General features: G+C 42.9%; 1 protein-coding gene across 6 annotated transcripts in view; it reads left to right on the top strand.

Moving 5' to 3' along the window:
• The first annotated feature begins 13588 nt into the window (after nucleotides 1-13588).
• LOC139532514 (adhesion G-protein coupled receptor G7-like) overlaps nucleotides 13589-16805 on the top strand; it is a 73199-nt gene continuing 69982 nt past the window's right edge. For 2 of the 6 annotated variants that reach the window (XR_011666589.1, XR_011666590.1), the window contains exons 1-2: nucleotides 13589-13792; nucleotides 14847-16199. Coding sequence is in view for 1 of the 6 variants with exons in the window: in XM_071330214.1 (XP_071186315.1) it covers nucleotides 13756-13792; nucleotides 14847-16199 (1390 nt within the window). In the remaining 5 variants the exon portion in view is untranslated. The remainder of the gene's footprint in view (nucleotides 13793-14846; nucleotides 16200-16805) is intronic. The other 4 variants (XR_011666588.1, XR_011666587.1, XR_011666586.1 and 1 more) reach the window with 4 other exon arrangements.

Here is a 16805-nt window from a genome sequence, read left to right on the forward strand (position 1 = left end):
TCAATACAGGAGATCAACAAACTAACGCTACTTTTCTAGTATTGCGTACACAAGACGTTACTCTACTTCCTGGTGGCCTTCTTCTTCATTGCACAAATGAATAACCTCAACCTATTTCCCAAGACTGGTGACATCCAGTGGAAGCAGTAGGAACTGAGAATAGAGTGATTATAAATCTGGCCTGCCCATAAAATGTCATTGAACAGACAGTGACTTAAAAAAAAAAAAGGTTAGTCCTCAGGGTTTTGCCTGCTACATAAGTTCTGTTATACTTACAGATATGATTCAAACAGTTTTAGAAACTTCAGAGTGTTTTCTATGCATAATACTATGCATATCTTATATTCTGGGGATGAGTAGAACGAAGTTGAAATTGGGCACGCTATTTTTCCCTAAGTGAAAACTCTGCCCCCTATCCTAGAGAAGTTTTAAACAAATGTGGTTTCTTCTGACAATTGATATGGACACACTATGGCATAAGGGGACGACAAGCGAATAAGAGGCAATACGTTGTTTCCATGAGTGAGCTAGGACGGACATAGTCAATATAACTATTTGTTCAGCACTTTTGAAATGTACAGCGACAGAATTCAGAACATGGGCCATTCTTAAGGTGTTCTCCCTGTACACCAAGTCAGAACCGTAGGATAAATAAAGGGGGCATATAAGCAGACAATGAAAATTCTTACAATATTCGATGATGTCACGCCCTGACCTTAGAGATCCTTTTTATGTCTCTATTTTAGTTTGGTCAGGGCGTGAGTTGGGGTGGGCATTCTATGTTTTGTGTTTCTATGATTTTCTATTTCTATGTTTTGGCCGGGTATGGTTCTCAATCAGGGACAGCTGTCTATCATTGTCTCTGATTGGGAACCATACTTAGGTAGCCTTTTTTCCCACCTGTCTTTGTGGGAAGTTGACTTTGTTGAGGGCACTTTGCCTTTGAGCTTCACGGTTTGTTTTTGTAGTGTTTTATTGTTTTGTTAGGCGTCTTGTCTAAATAAAGAACATGTACGCTCACCACGCTGCACCTTGGTCCTCTTCTTACGACAGCCGTGAAAGAACTTCCCACCATCAAAGGACCAAGCAGCGTGGTAAGGAGGAGCAGTGTGGCCAGGGGTATGAAACAACCTGGGAGGAGGTAGAGAGGTGGTCAGTCGACCCAGGGAGAGTGCCAGAGCCCGCCTGGGATTCTATGGAGGAATGCGAAGAGGGATACCGGAGGATGGAGTCGGCGAGACAAACACGGCTGGCAAGGAAGCCAGAGAGGCAGCCCCCCCCCCCCCCCCCCCCAAATAAATTGGGGGGGGAGGCACACGGGGAGTGTGGCAGAGTCAGGTTGGAGACCTGAGCCAACTCCCCGTGCTTACTGTGGCGGGCGTCGTACTGGTCAGGCACTGTGTTATGCGGTGGAGCGCATGGTGTCTCCAGTACGCGTTCTTAGCCCGGTGCGCTACATCCCAGATCCCCACATCTGCCGGGCTAGGGTGAGCATCCAGCCAGGACGGAGTGTGCCAGCCCTGCTCTCCAGACCTCCAGGACGTCTCTACGGCCCAGGATATCCTGCGCCGGTTCTGCGCACTGTGTCTCCAGTGCATCTGCACAGCCCTGTGCGTCCTGTGCCTGCGCCCGGCACATGCCGGGCCAAAGTCACCATCCAGCCAGGACGGGTTGTGCAGGCTCCTAGCTCGAGACCCCCAGTGCGCCTCCACGGCCCAGTGTATCCAGTGCCTCTGCCTAGGACAGGGCCTCCAGTATGTCTCTCCAGCCTGGTGAGTCCTGTGCCTGCGCCTAGAACTAACTCTTCCGTATGTCTCCCCAGCCTGGTGAGCCCTGTGGCAGCTCAACGTACCAGACTGCCCATACGTCTCCTCCCTCCAGTGATGATCCTTGGCAAGAAGCCTCCAATGATGATCCATGGCACAAAGCCTCCAGTGATGATCCATGGCACGAAGCCTCCAGTGATGATCCGTGGCAAGAAGCCTCCAGTGATGATCCATGGCACGAAGCCTCCAGTGATGATCCATGGCAAGAAGCCTCCAGTGGTGAGACATGGCATGAAGCCTCCAACGAAGGCCTCCAGTCCGGAGCCTCCAGCGACGGTCTCCAGTCAGGAGCCTCCAGCGACGTTCTCCAGTCAGGAGCCTCCAGCAACAAAGGTCTCCAGTCCGGAGCCTCCAGCAACAAAGGTCTCCAGTCCGGAGCCTCCAGCAACGACGGTGCCCAGTCCGGAGCCTCCAGCAACGACGGTGCCCAGTCCGGAGCCTCCAGCAACGAGGGTGCCCAGTCCGGGGCCCGCAACGAGGGTCCACAGTCCGGGGTCCGCTACGAGGGTCCTCAGTCCGGGGTCGGCGGCGAGGGTCCCTGCACCTGAGGTGCCACCAAAGTGGGGTGAGCCAGCGGTGGAGCTGGGTCTGCGTCCTGCACCTGAGCCGCCGCCGCGGATAGATGCCCACCCAGACCCTCCCCTATAGGTTTAGGTATTGCGGCCGGAGTCCGCACCTTTGGGGGGGAGGGGGGATACTGTCACGCCCTGACCTTAAAGATCCATTTTATGTCTCTATTTTGGTTTGGTCGGGACGTGAGTTGGGGTGGGCATTCTATGTTTTGTGTTCTATGATTTTCCATTTCTATGTTTTGGCCGGGTGTGGTTCTCAATCAGGGACAGCTGTCTATCATTGTCTCTGATTGGGAACCAGCGGAACTCCTCCCACATTCCACTGAAAAGGCAGAGCGCGAAATTCAAAAAATATTTTTGAGAAATATTTACTTTCACACATTAACAAGTCCAATACAGCAAATGAAAGATAAACATCTTGTGAATCCAGCCAACATGTCCAAATTTTTAAATGTTTTACAGCGAAAACACCACGTATATTTATGTTAGCTCACCACCAAATACAAAAAAGCACAGACATTTCTTTCACAGCACAGGTAGCTTGCACAAAACCAACCAAACTAACCAAGAACCAACCAAACTAACCAAGAAACAACTTCATCAGATGACAGTCTTATAACATGTTATACAATAAATCTATGTTTTGTTCGAAAAATGTGCATATTTGAGGTATAAATCATAGTTTTACATTGCAGCTACCATCACAAATAGCACCAAAGCAGCCAGAGTAATTATAGAGACCAACGTGAAATACCTAAATACTCATCACAAAACATTTCTGAAAAATACATGTTGTACAGCAAATGAAAGACAAACATCTTGTGAATCCAGCCAATATTTCAGATTTTTTAAGTGTTTTACAGCGAAAACACAATTTAGCATTATATTAGCTTACTACAATAGCCAACCACACAACAGCATTGAAACAAGGGACGTTAGCGATAGCAAATAAACCAGCAAAAGATATTAATTTTTCACTAACCTTCATCAGATGACAGTCCTATAACATCATATTACACAATAAATATATGGTTTGTTCGAAAATGTGCATATTTAGAGCTGAAATCTGTGGTTATACATTGCGAACATGTAGCATCTTTTTCCCAGAATGTCCGGATCTATTTCTGACACTCACCTATTCTGACCAAATAACCTGTTAGGGCTGCAGCCCGACACCGGTACACCTATGACAACATCCAGCTCAAGTGCAGGGCGCGAAATTCAAAATCTATTTTTTTTTTTTTATATTTAACTTTCACACATTAACAAGTCCAATACAGCATTAGAACAGCCAAGGCTAGCTTTTTCAAGCAGAAATTTGCTTCCTGCAACACAAATTCAAAAAGGTTCTGGGACACCGTAAAGTCCATGGAGAATAAGAACACCTCCTCCCAGCTTCCAACCGCTCTGAAGATAGGAAATACTGTCACCACCGACAAATCCACTATAATCGAGAATTTCAATAAGCATTTTTCTACGGCTGGCCATGCTTTCCACCTGGCTACCCCTACCCCGGACAACAGCACTGCCCTCCCCTCTGCTACTCGCCCAAGCCTTCCCCATTTCTCTTTCTCCCAAATACAGTCAGCTGATGTTCTAAAAGAGCTGCAAAATCTGGACCCTTACAAATCAGCCGGGCTAGATAATCTGGACCCTTTCTTTCTAAAACTATCTGCTGAAATTGTGGCCACCCCTATTACTAGCCTCTTCAACCTCTCTTTCGTGTCGTCTGAGATTCCCAAAGATTGGAAAGCAGCTGCGGTTATCCCCCTCTTCAAAGGGGGGGACACTCTTGACCCTAACAGCTACAGACCTATATCTATCCTACCCTGCCTTTCTAAGGTCTTCGAAAGCCAAGTCAACAAACAGATTACCGACCATTTCGAATCCCACCATACCTTCTCCGCTATGCAATCTGGTTTCAGAGCTGGTCATGGGTGCACCTCAGCCACGCTCAAGGTCATAAACGATATCTTAACCGCCATCGATAGGAAACAATACTGTGCAGCCGTATTCATTGACCTGGCCAAGGCTTTTGACTCTGTCAATCACCACATCCTCATCGGCAGACTCGACAGCCTTGGTTTCTCTAATGATTGCCTCGCCTGGTTCACCAACTACTTCTCTGATCGAGTTCAGTGTGTCAAATCGGAGGGTCTGTTGTCCGGGCCTCTGGCAGTCTCTATGGGGGTGCCACAGGGTTCAATTCTTGGACCGACTCTCTTCTCTGTATACATCAATGATGTCGCTCTTGCTGCTGGTGATTCTCTGATCCACCTCTACGCAGACGACACTATTCTGTATACTTCTGGCCCTTCTTTTGACACTGTGTTAACAACCCTCCAGGCGAGCTTCAATGCCATACAACTCTCCTTCCGTGGCCTCCAATTGCTCTTAAATACAAGTAAAACTAAATGCATGCTCTTCAACCGATCGCTGCCTGCACCTGCCCGCCTGTCCAACATCACTACTCTGGACGGCTCTGACTTAGAATATGTGGACAACTACAAATACCTAGGTGTCTGGTTAGACTGTAAACTCTCCTTCCAGACTCACATCAAACATCTCCAATCCAAAGTCAAATCTAGAATTGGCTTCCTATTCCGCAACAAAGCATCCTTTACTCATGCTGCCAAACATACCCTTGTAAAACTGACCATCCTACCAATCCTCGACTTCGGTGATGTCATTTACAAAATAGCCTCCAAAACCCTACTCAATAAATTGAATGCAGTCTATCACAGTGCCATCCGTTTTGTCACCAAAGCCCCATATACTACCCACCACTGCGACCTGTACACTCTCGTTGGCTGGCCCTCGCTTCATACTCGTCGCCAAACCCACTGGTTCCAGGTCATCTACAAGACCCTGCTAGGTAAAGTCCCCCCTTATCTCAGCTCGCTGGTCACCATAGCAGCACCTACCTGTAGCACGCGCTCCAGCAGGTATATCTCTCTAGTCACCCCCAAAACCAATTCTTCCTTTGGACGCCTCTCCTTCCAGTTCTCTGCTGCCAATGACTGGAACGAACTACAAAAATCTCTGAAACTGGAAACACTTATCTCCCTCACTAGCTTTAAGCACCAGCTGTCAGAGCAGCTCATAGATTACTGCACCTGTACATAGCCCATCTATAATTTAGCCCAAACAACTACCTCTTTACCTACTGTATTTATTTATTTATTTATTTTGCTCCTTTGCACCCCATTATTTCTGTCTCTACTTTGCGCTTTCTTCCACTGCAAACCAACCATTCCAGTGTTTTTAGTTTTTATTTACTTGCTGTGTTGTATTCACTTCGCCTCCATGGCCTTTTTATATTTTTATTTATTTATACATATATTTGTTTGCCTTCACCTCCCTTATCTCACCTCACTTGCTCACATTGTATATAGACTTATTTTTTTCACTGTATTATTGACTATATGTTTGTTTTACTCCATGTGTAACTATGTGTTGTTGTATGTGTCGAACTGCTTTGCTTTATCTTGGCCAGGTCGCAATTGTAAATGAGAACGTGTTCTCAATTTGCCTACCTGGTTAAATAAAGGTTCAATAAAAAAATAAAAAAATAAAAATTTGAAAGATAAACATCTTGTGAATCCAGCCAACATGTCCGATTTTTAAAATGTTTTACAGCGAAAACACCACGTATATTTATGTTAGTTCACCACCAAATAAAAAAGAGGACAGACATTTTTCACAGCACAGGTAGCATGCAGGTAGCATGCACAAAGCCAACCTAACTAACCTAGAACCAACCAAACTAACCTAGAAACAACTCCCTCAGATGACAGTCCTATAACATGTTACACAATAAATCTATGTTTTGTTCGAAAAATGTGCATATTTGAGCTATAAATCAGTTTTACATTACTGCTACCATCATAGCTACAGTCAGAAATAGCACGGGAGTAGCCAGAGTAAATACAGACACCAACGTCAACTACCTAATTACTCATCATAAAACATTTCAGAAAAATATATGGTGGATAGCAAATGAAAGACAAAGATCTTGTGAATACAGCCAATATTTCCGATTTTTTAAGTGTTTTACAGCGAAAACACAATATATCGTTATATTAGCTTACTACAATAGCTAACACACAACAGCATTGATTCCATGTAATCGGTAGCGATAGCACAGTTCGACAGATATATGAAATAGCATCCCAAATTGGTTCCTACCTTTGTTGATCTTCCATCAGAATGTTGTACAAGGGGTCCTTTGTTCAGAACCGTCTTTGTTTGGATTCAGAACGAACTCTTTCCCTCTTGAATTAGCAAGCACACTGGCCATGCGACGCTAACCTCTCCTTCCTGAGCGAAGTCATACAACGCATCACGCTAAAACTCCCGAATAAATTGCAATAATATAATAAAACTATATTGAAAAAACATACTTTAGGATGATATTGTGACATGTATCAAAAAAAATCTAAGCCGGAGGTTGTATTCGGCCATAGCGACGGGTTTCCAGAAGGTGATTCCAGGTCCTACTTCGCGCTCTGGAAAAAAAAATAATGGCGGACCTCTCATTCCAAGAGGGTGTATTCAATCTCTGAACAAGATAATCAACTCATTTCTGCTCTCACTTCCGCTTGACACCCAGGGGAAGGTGTATGACGTGTTTCTACAGTCCTAAGTGACATGCCCTTTTATAGACAAGCTCTTGAAGAGAGACCTCGCTTTTGGAAATCTCACTTCCGGATAGGAAATGGGCTGCAAAAAGAGTTCTGTTTCACTTAGAGAAATAATTCAAACGGTTTTAGAAACTAGAGAGTGTTTTCTATCCAATAGTAATAATAATATGCATATTGTACGAGCAAGAATTGAGTACGAGGCCGTTTGAAATGGGCACCTCTTTCCAGGTTACTCAATACTGCCCCTTCAGCCATAACAGGATAACTATTCATAAACTTTACTAAAAAATACATGTTGTATAGGAAATTATACATACATTAGTTCTTAATGCAATCGCCGTGTTAGAATTCTAAAAATAACTTCAGTACGACATCCAGCTTACGTTATGGCGAGAGAGCGCCCAAAATCTGGGCACAAACTAATAGTAAACAATTTTCGACAGATATATGAAATAACATCATAAATGGGTCCTACTTTTGATGATCTTCCATCAGAATGTTGTACAAGGGGTCCTTTATCCAGAACAATCGTTGTTTGGTTTTAGAATGTCCTTTTTCCCTCTCGAATTAGCAAGCAAAACTAGCCAAGCGGCGCTAAGCTGTCCATCGTGAACAAACGCAGTGAACGGAACACGCCAAAACTCCCGAAAAAAAACAATAATCTGATTAAACTATATTGAAAAAACATACTTTACGATGATATTGTCACATTTATCAAATAAAATCTAAGCCGGAGAAAGTAGCCGTCTATAACAACAGCTTTTCAGAAGCCAATGCGGAAGTCCTTTCCGCGTCTTCCTGAACAGAGGAAATTGGGGTCCTGTCATTCCAAGAGGCCTCTTTTCACCATAGAAATACCTATACACTCCATTTCACCTCTCACAGCCTATTGACATCTAGTGGAAGGCATATGAAGTGCATGTATAGTCATAAATCTCAAGCGAATTAATGGGGAAGCCCTGGAACAGAGCCTCGATTTGAGATTTTTCACTTTCTGACAGGAAGTTTGCTGCAAAATGAGTTCTGTTTTACTCACAGATATAATTCAAACGGTTTTAGAAACTTGAGAGTGTTTTCTATCCAATAGTAATAATAATATGCATATTGTACGAGCAAGAATAGAGTACGAGGCCGTTTAAATTGGGCACGATTTTTCCCCAAAGTGAAAATAGCGCCCTCTATCCTCAACAGGTTTTAAGTAGCCTTTTTTCCCACCTGTCTTTGTGGGAAGTTGACTTTGATTAGGGCACTTTGCCTTTGAGCTTCACGGTTTGTTTTTGTAGTGTTTTATTGTTTTTGTTCGGCGTCTTGTCTAAGTAAAGAACATGTACGCTCACCACGCTGCACCTTGGTCCTCTTCTTACGACAGCCGTGACAGATGATTACATTTCTCAAAAACAGTAGGCAAAATTAAGAGGTGAAAATAGACCAAATTATTAGGGTGAGCCTCATGGGCTATTAACAGCTTACTACACAACATACACTTAGTATTATTTTCTTAGCTACAGTAGACATATCTCCCTGGCATATTACATAATTTATGCAGCAGCATACAACACATTTTTGGACTCACCTTGTTGTGCTGTGCTCACTTGAACAAGAGGGTGGAGCTGCGGTCATCAAACTTAAAGTCTGGAATTATCTGGATTTATGGTGCTTTCAAGACAACTAGGAACTCAGTTTTTTTTTTTTTGAATCATGATGATGTCAGTGATCTTCAGGTCGTAGCTCTAGAAAGAGATCAGAGTTCCCGATTTACAATTCCGAGTTGGATGAAAGTTTAAAACGTATTTTCCCAGTCGTAGCTCATTTTTCCCGAGTTCCCAGTTGTTGTGAACTCACAGTTAGCCACTGAGTCATTCCAAACCGCTCATTGTTGACTTTGCGATTTCCAACTTGTTGTGTAATGTTTATGTCCAATGGCTGATGAGCACTGATACGTTTTATCTATAATTTCTCTTCATTACTTCCCTTCATATGACAAGTATTAAAAATGATTTGCCAGTAGATTGTCAACTTGATTCATGATGATGACTGCTAGCTAAGATTTTGAAAGTATGATGTTGACATCCGTCCAAACAAAAATACTGTAGATATTTTTTATTTATTTATTATTTGACCTTAATTTAGCTAGGCAAGTCATTATGGCTGAGATCCCGCTAACGGGATCGATATGACAACAGCCAGTGAAAGTGCAAGGCGACACATTTAAAACAACAGATATCCCATAATTACAATTCCTCACACCATTTTAAAGATACACTTCTTGTTAATCCCACCACAGTGTCCGATTTCAAAAAGGCTTTACAGCGAAAGCAAACCAAACGATTATGTTAGGTCAGAGCAAAGTCACAGAAAAACACAGCCATTTTTCCAGCCAAAGAGAGGAGTCACAAAAATCAGAAATAGAGATAGAATGAATCACTAACCGTTGATGATCTTCATCAGATGAAACTCATAGGACTTCATGTTACACAATACATGTATGTTTTGTTCGATAAAGTTCATATTTATATAAAAAAATATCAGTATATATTGACGCGTTATGTTCAGTAGTTCCAAAAACATCCAGTGATTTTGCAGAGAGCCACATCAATTTACAGAAATACTCATTATAAATGTTGATGAAAATACAAGTGTTATACATGGAACTTTAGATACACTTCTCCTTAATGCAACTGCTGTGTCAGATTTCAAAAAAGCTTTACGGAAAAAGCAAACCATGCAATAATCTGAGTACGGCGCTCAGAGCCCAAACAAGCCAAAAAGATATCCGCCATATTGTGCAGTCAACAGAAGTCAGAAATAACATTATAAATATTCACTTACCTTTGATGATCTTCATCAGAATGCACTCCCAGGAATCCCAGTTCCACAATAAATGTTTGTTTTGTTTGATAATGTCCATATTTATGTTCAAATTCCTTCTTGTTGTTAGATCGTTCAGCCAAGTAATCTAACTTCATGACTCACGAGCAGATGAAAAGTCCAAAAGTTCTGTTACAGTCCGTAGAAACATGCCAAACAAAGTATAGAATCAATCTTTAGGATGTTTTAACATAAATCTTCCATAATGTTCCAACCAGAGAATTCCTTTGTCTGTAGAAAAGCAATGGAACGCGAGGTAACTTTCACATGAACGCGCGTCACGAGCTCGTGTCTCTCTGCCAGGTTTCTGACTCATTACCCTCTCATTCGGCGCCACTTCACAGTAGAAGCATCAAACAAGGTTCTAAAGACTGTTGACATCTAGTGAAAGCCTTAGGAAGTGCAACGTGACCAATATCCCACTGTATCTTCAATAGGGAATGAGTTGAAAAACAACCAACCTCAGATTTCCCACTTCCTGGTTGGATATTTTCTCTAGGTTTTTGCCTGCCATATGAGTTCTGTTATACTCACAGACACCATTCAAACAGTTTTAGAAACTTCAGATTGTTTTCTATCCAAATATACACTGCTCAAAAAAATAAAGGGAACACTTAAACAACACAATGTAACTCCAAGTCAATCACACTTCTGTGAAATCAAACTGTCCACTTAGGAAGCAACACTGATTGACAATAAATGTCACATGCTGTTGTGCAAATGGAATAGACAAATGCACATTTGTGGCCTGCTGGAGGTCATTTTGCAGGGCTCTGGCAGTGCTCCTCCTTGCACAAAGGCGGAGGTAGCGGTCCTGCTGCTGGGTTGTTGCCCTCCTACGGCCTCCTCCACGTCTCCTGATGTACTGGCCTGTCTCCTGGTAGCGCCTCCATGCTCTGGACACTACGCTGACAGACACAGCAAACCTTCTTGCCACAGCTCGCATTGATGTGCCATCCTGGATGAGCTGCACTACCTGAGCCACTTGTGTGGGTTGTAGACTCCGTCTCATGCTACCACTAGAGTGAAAGCACCGCCAGCATTCAAAAGTGACCAAAACATCAACCAGGAAGCATAGGAACTGAGAAGTGGTCTGTGGTCACCACCTGCAGAACCACTCCTTTATTGGGGGTGTCTTGCTAATTGCCTATAATTTCCACCTTTTGTCTATTCCATTTGAACAACAGCATGTGAAATTTATTGTCAATCAGTGTTGCTTCCTAAGTGGACAGTTTGATTTCACAGAAGTGTGATTGACTTGGAGTTACATTGTGTTGTTTAAGTGTTCCCTTTATTTTTTTGAGCAGTGTACTAATAATATGCATATATTAGCAACTGGGACTGAGTAGCAGGCAGTTTACTCTGGGCACCTTATTCATCCAAGCTACTCAATACTGCCCCCAGCCATAAGAAGTTAAGAACAAATTCTTATTTCAATGACAGCCTAGGAACAGTGGGTTAACTGCCTTGTTCAGGAGCAGAACGACATATTTGTACCTTGTCAGCTCGGGGATTCGATCTTGCAACCTTTCGGGTACTAGTCCAACGCTCTAACCACTAGGCTACCCTGCCGCCCCATCAACGTGAGTTGATGTCATTTTATCTGTGGCCAATGACCTAGAGCCTTCTTGGATGGCCACTTCTTCTGTAACTCTACAGCAGCACACAAGGGGATAGAATTTTCAAGTCTACCCTTAGATTTGGCAGTGACGTAGTGTCCCCATGAGTGACAGAACACTGAGCCAATTACAGCGCAACGCTCCGCATGCCCCACAAAAAGTACATATATTTTATTTGTATTTATTTTTGCTGAAAATTTGGGGCTCAAAACAGGTGGGGCAGAGAATGACGGGTCGCCACTGATGTTATTCAATCATTGCATCCAAAATGCTTGTGCTCGTCAACCAGCGTCTGTGTAGCCAGGCGCTAAAATAGAATTTGGTTCTATTTGTGACGCTTGACGCGCTGCAAGTCCCACCTCTCCCATCTCCTCATTGGTTTTTAGGAGCATATACCCACGTGGGTGATTGAAAGATGAACTGAGGTCCACACTCCAGTCCAGTTGGTTGTGGTAATGCACCTTGAAGTTGGTTACCAACCACCATATAAAGTCCAATGAAGAAGAAGAAGACTGAAGGAGGAGAGATTACTATAAACTAACTCGGTTTACCCTCTTATCTGTGGATTAATTGTCAGAGTAGAGGACCTTGTGTATTTCAGGTAAAATAACAACCCAATGTTTATATCCCAGGACAAATTAGCTAGCAACAGCAAGCTAGCTAGCTAAATTTCCATGAATGTTTAATGCTTTTTGACCTGTCTCCAAATTAAAACAGGCATGTCAGAGGGAGGTCTGAAAGGCTGAGGAAGAAAGCAGGCATGCCAGAAAAAATTGCCAGAAAAAAAACAGGGCAGCTGTACATGCTGGGGGAGTGTGAGAGAGAGGGCACTCACCTCGCAAGACATCTGGAACATGGTAGGGCAACGGATTAAGTTTCTGCTTTGCTCTGTGTACAATGTCTTTCAAACAGCAACAAACATTCACACATGGGGGTTGGCAGACAGCCAAGACAGTTTTGATGTCTTTACTAATATTCTACAATGTAGGAAATAGTAAAAATAAAGAAAAACCCTTGAATGAGTAGGTGTTCTAAAACTTTTGACCTACACTTTTCTGTTTGTGTCTACATACACTACCGGTCAAAAGTTTTAGAACACCTACTCATTCAAGGGTTTTTCTTTAGTTTTAATACATTGTAGAATAATGGTGAAGACATTAAAACTATGAAATAATACATATGGAATAATGTAGTAATCAAAAAAGTGTATGTACATGTATGTACATATACATAGTCCGTGTATATTCTGTTTGTTCATTGTGTGTCTGTTTATTCTGTTTATTGTAGAAGCTCCATTTCACCCAGTCAAATTCCTGTAAGGTGATTCTGAGTTCCTTGAAGGAGGAAGAAGGAGTAGCGATTACAGTGCCATCCAGCTCTCAGAAGGTACCTTTCAGGTGAGCCGACAGTGATGACCCCCATTGTATTTTAAATATTATACTTCCTCACAGTCAACATTTTCTAAAAATAGTCCTCTATCCAATGCTTTTGGAATATTCCAGGCTCCCTGACTGTCTAGGTTTTATTTGACTTTTATGAAGCTGGACAGAGTGAAGAGACTATAAATGTAGGTCCATTATAATTTCAACACAGTTTCGATGTGATTTGAGTCATTTCAATGTCGTTTGATTCAAATATTCAAATCTTGATGATGAGTTGGTTATGTTAATTAACTGTGTAGTGCTTGGGTAAAAAACAAAACATCCACCCAGGAGGGCCCCAGGACTGAGTTTGGGAAACCCTGTTCTAGAGAAGTCTACCCTCTAGTGTCCTCACATTCTAATCCAGACCTCCAAGACACATCCATTACTTTTTTTTATTCTTCAACTCTAATCAGGAGATCTAATTACACCTGATCTAGTGGAAAGTTGTTCTGTTTACCAAAACATGTACTTTACCTCCCAGCTGCAACTAAGAATGTTTTGCATAGAGAAGGTTAATGCTATTGGTTGACTGGTCCTCACAGTATGCATCCATGTGTATCCATTTTATTCATCCTGTCATGTAGCTGATCTACTTGTGTGTGTCTTTACTGACCCTGTTGACAACATGGGTTGTGTTGGAGCCAATGTACAGTACTTCCCCCTTAATTTCAATAGTAAATCATTAACTGGTATCTGCACGTTACTGCAGTCTCTGTGACAGGTGGAGAGCAGCACAGCATAAGACCTACAGACGTCCTAATAATGTGCAGTCTGCTGACACTGGATGACTGGAAACAGCAGACATGAAGGAGCTATGGATTATGGCTGTCTTTGCTACAGGTAAGACTTGCTCTATATTCGATTCATTCAGGGTGATTTAAGATGTTCAGACTACACTGCGTGTACAAAACATTAAGAACACCTGCTCTTTCCATGACAGTTTGGCCAGGTGAATCCAGGTGAAAGCTATGATGCTTTATTAATGTCACTTGTTAAATCCACTTCAATCAGTGTAGATAAAGGGGAGGAGACCGGTTAAAGAAGGATTTTAAAGCCTTGAGATATGGATTGTGTTTGTGTGCCATTCATAGGGTGAATGAGAAAGACAAAAGATGTAAGTGCCTTTGAACGGGGTATAGTAGGTAGTAGGTGCTAGGCGTACCCGTTTGTCTCAAGAACTGTAACGCTGCTGGGTTTTTCACGCTCAACAGTTTGTATCAAGAATGGTCCACCACCCAAAGGACATCCAGCCAACTTGACACAACTGTGGGAAGCTTTTGACACCTTGTAAAGTCCATGCCCTGTCAAATTGAGGCTGTTCTGAGGGCAGCAGGGTGTGTGTCTGTTGGGGAGTGTGTTCCTAATGTTTGGTATACTCAGTGTATGATGTTGTTAAGTTTCTTGTATGATTGAGAATTGTGTAGGAAATTTGCTTTCACTTCAGATGTGCAAAAATGTATGATTCATTTAACGTGTCAATTGATTATTACCAATATGTGACCTTACTGAGTTTACAGTTTGGTTTAAGTATTTAAAAGTTTGGTTTATTGTCAATGATTGATCAATGTTTTGTCTGTTTGCTGTGAAGAATACATTAGTGTCTATTAAGACATTGTTTCAGACATGTTTTTATGCAGACACTATTGACTGTGAATAGACTACTGTCAGGTCTCAGATACAGTTGATAACAGAGTAGCCTTTGCTATCAACTGTCAACCGTTTATTGGCAGTGATAAAGATTTATTTCTGTCATAAAGTACAGTAGAAAACATTTCTACACTGATGCAGACACAATGAAACTGGAACAGCATGGATCATCTTCTATGACTATAGGAACTGACACTATGTATCCTTGTTTATGTGGTTTACTGAGTTCTTAATATGTTTTTGTCAGTTTCTTTGCCACAGGTGGATCTCACCACATCCTCTGCCATTACAACCACCATTGACATAACTAGCCCAACTCCTGCTGCCCCTTTAACCCCTGACCCTCCAACTACTACTTCCTCTATAGACCCTGACCCCACAACTACTACTACCCATTTAACCCCTGACCCTCCAACTACTGATGCCCCTATAACTACTGACACTCCAACTACTGACACTGCAATTACTGATGGCCTTATAACTACTGACACTCCAACTACTGACACTCCAACTACTGACACTCCAACTACTGATGCCCCTATAACTACTGACTCTCCAACTACTGACACGTCAACTACTGACACTCCAACTACTGACTCTCCAACTACTGACTCTCCAACTACTGACACTCCAACTACTGACACTCCAACTACTGACACTCCAACTACTGACACTTCAACTACTGACACGTCAACTACTGACACGTCAACTGCTGACACGTCAACTGCTGACACGTCAACTGCTGACACGTCAACTACTGACGAAGCAACTGTCACTACAACTACTGACACTCCAACTACTGACACGTCAACTACTGACACTTCAACTACTGACACGTCAACTACTGACACGTCAACTGCTGACACGTCAACTGCTGACACGTCAACTGCTGACACGTCAACTACTGACGAAGCAACTGTCACTACAACTACTGACACTCCAACTACTGATGCATCATTAACCCCTGAACATGCAACTACTGATGCACCCCTTGAACATACAACTACTGATGCACCCCTTGAACATACAACTACTGATGCACCCCTTGAACAAACAACTACTGATGCACCCCTTGAACAAACAACTACTGATTCCCTCATAACCCCTGAGCCTACAACTACTGATTCCCTCATAACCCCTGACCCTACAACTACTGATTCCCTCATAACCCCTGAGCCTACAACTACTGATTCCCTCATAACCCCTGACCCTACAACTACTGATTCCCTCATAACCCCTGAGCCTACAACTACTGATTCCCCTATAACCCCTGACCCTACAACTACTGATTCCCTCATAACCCATGAGCCTACTGACACTACAACTACTGACACTCCAACTACCGAATACCTAACTACTACTGGTCTTCCATCTACTGGTTACCCTACCTCTATCCCTATCACCAGTACCAGTCTCCCAAACACCTCTACCACCACCACCACCTCTCCTACCACCTCTACCACCACCACCATCTCCACTACCACCTCTACCACCACCTCTACCACCACAACCCCTCCTCTGGTCTGTATCAATGGTGGTGAGCTGCAGAGTGGAGTCTGTATCTGTCCTGATGAGTGGACCGGAGAGACCTGTTCAGAGGGTAAATCCTCACACTTAAACTATACCTAACCCTGGATCTACCATTCAGACTCCTGCACAACACTACACTACTATACCTAACCCTGGAACTACCATTCAGACTCCTCCACAATATTACACTACTATATCTAACCCTGGATCTACCATTCAGACTCCTGCACAATACTACACTACTATACCTAACCCTGGATCTACCATTCAGACTCCTGCACAATACTACATTACTATACCTAACCCTGGATCTACCATTCAGACTCCTCCACAATACTACACTGCTATACCTAACCCTGGAACTACCATTCAGACTCCACTACACAATACTACAATACTATACCTACCCCTGGATCTCACATTCACAGTACACACCACTACACTACTATACCTACCCCTGGATCTCACATTGAGTCTACAACACTTTTCCCTGGATCTCTCATTCAGAATGTATATTTCATGTTCAGTCATAAATTTGGTCAATGTTGAAATGCATTTTCCTTCGATAGGGAATTTCTGCAATTCCACCATCATTGGTCAATTCTCCTACCCAAGAACAACGGTTGGCTGGTCTGCTTATTCAAAAGAGTTGTGTGATGAGAAGACAACCAGTGGT

Source organism: Salvelinus alpinus, chromosome 10 (genome assembly GCF_045679555.1).
Source record: "Salvelinus alpinus chromosome 10, SLU_Salpinus.1, whole genome shotgun sequence".
Lineage (NCBI taxonomy): Eukaryota > Metazoa > Chordata > Actinopteri > Salmoniformes > Salmonidae > Salvelinus > Salvelinus alpinus.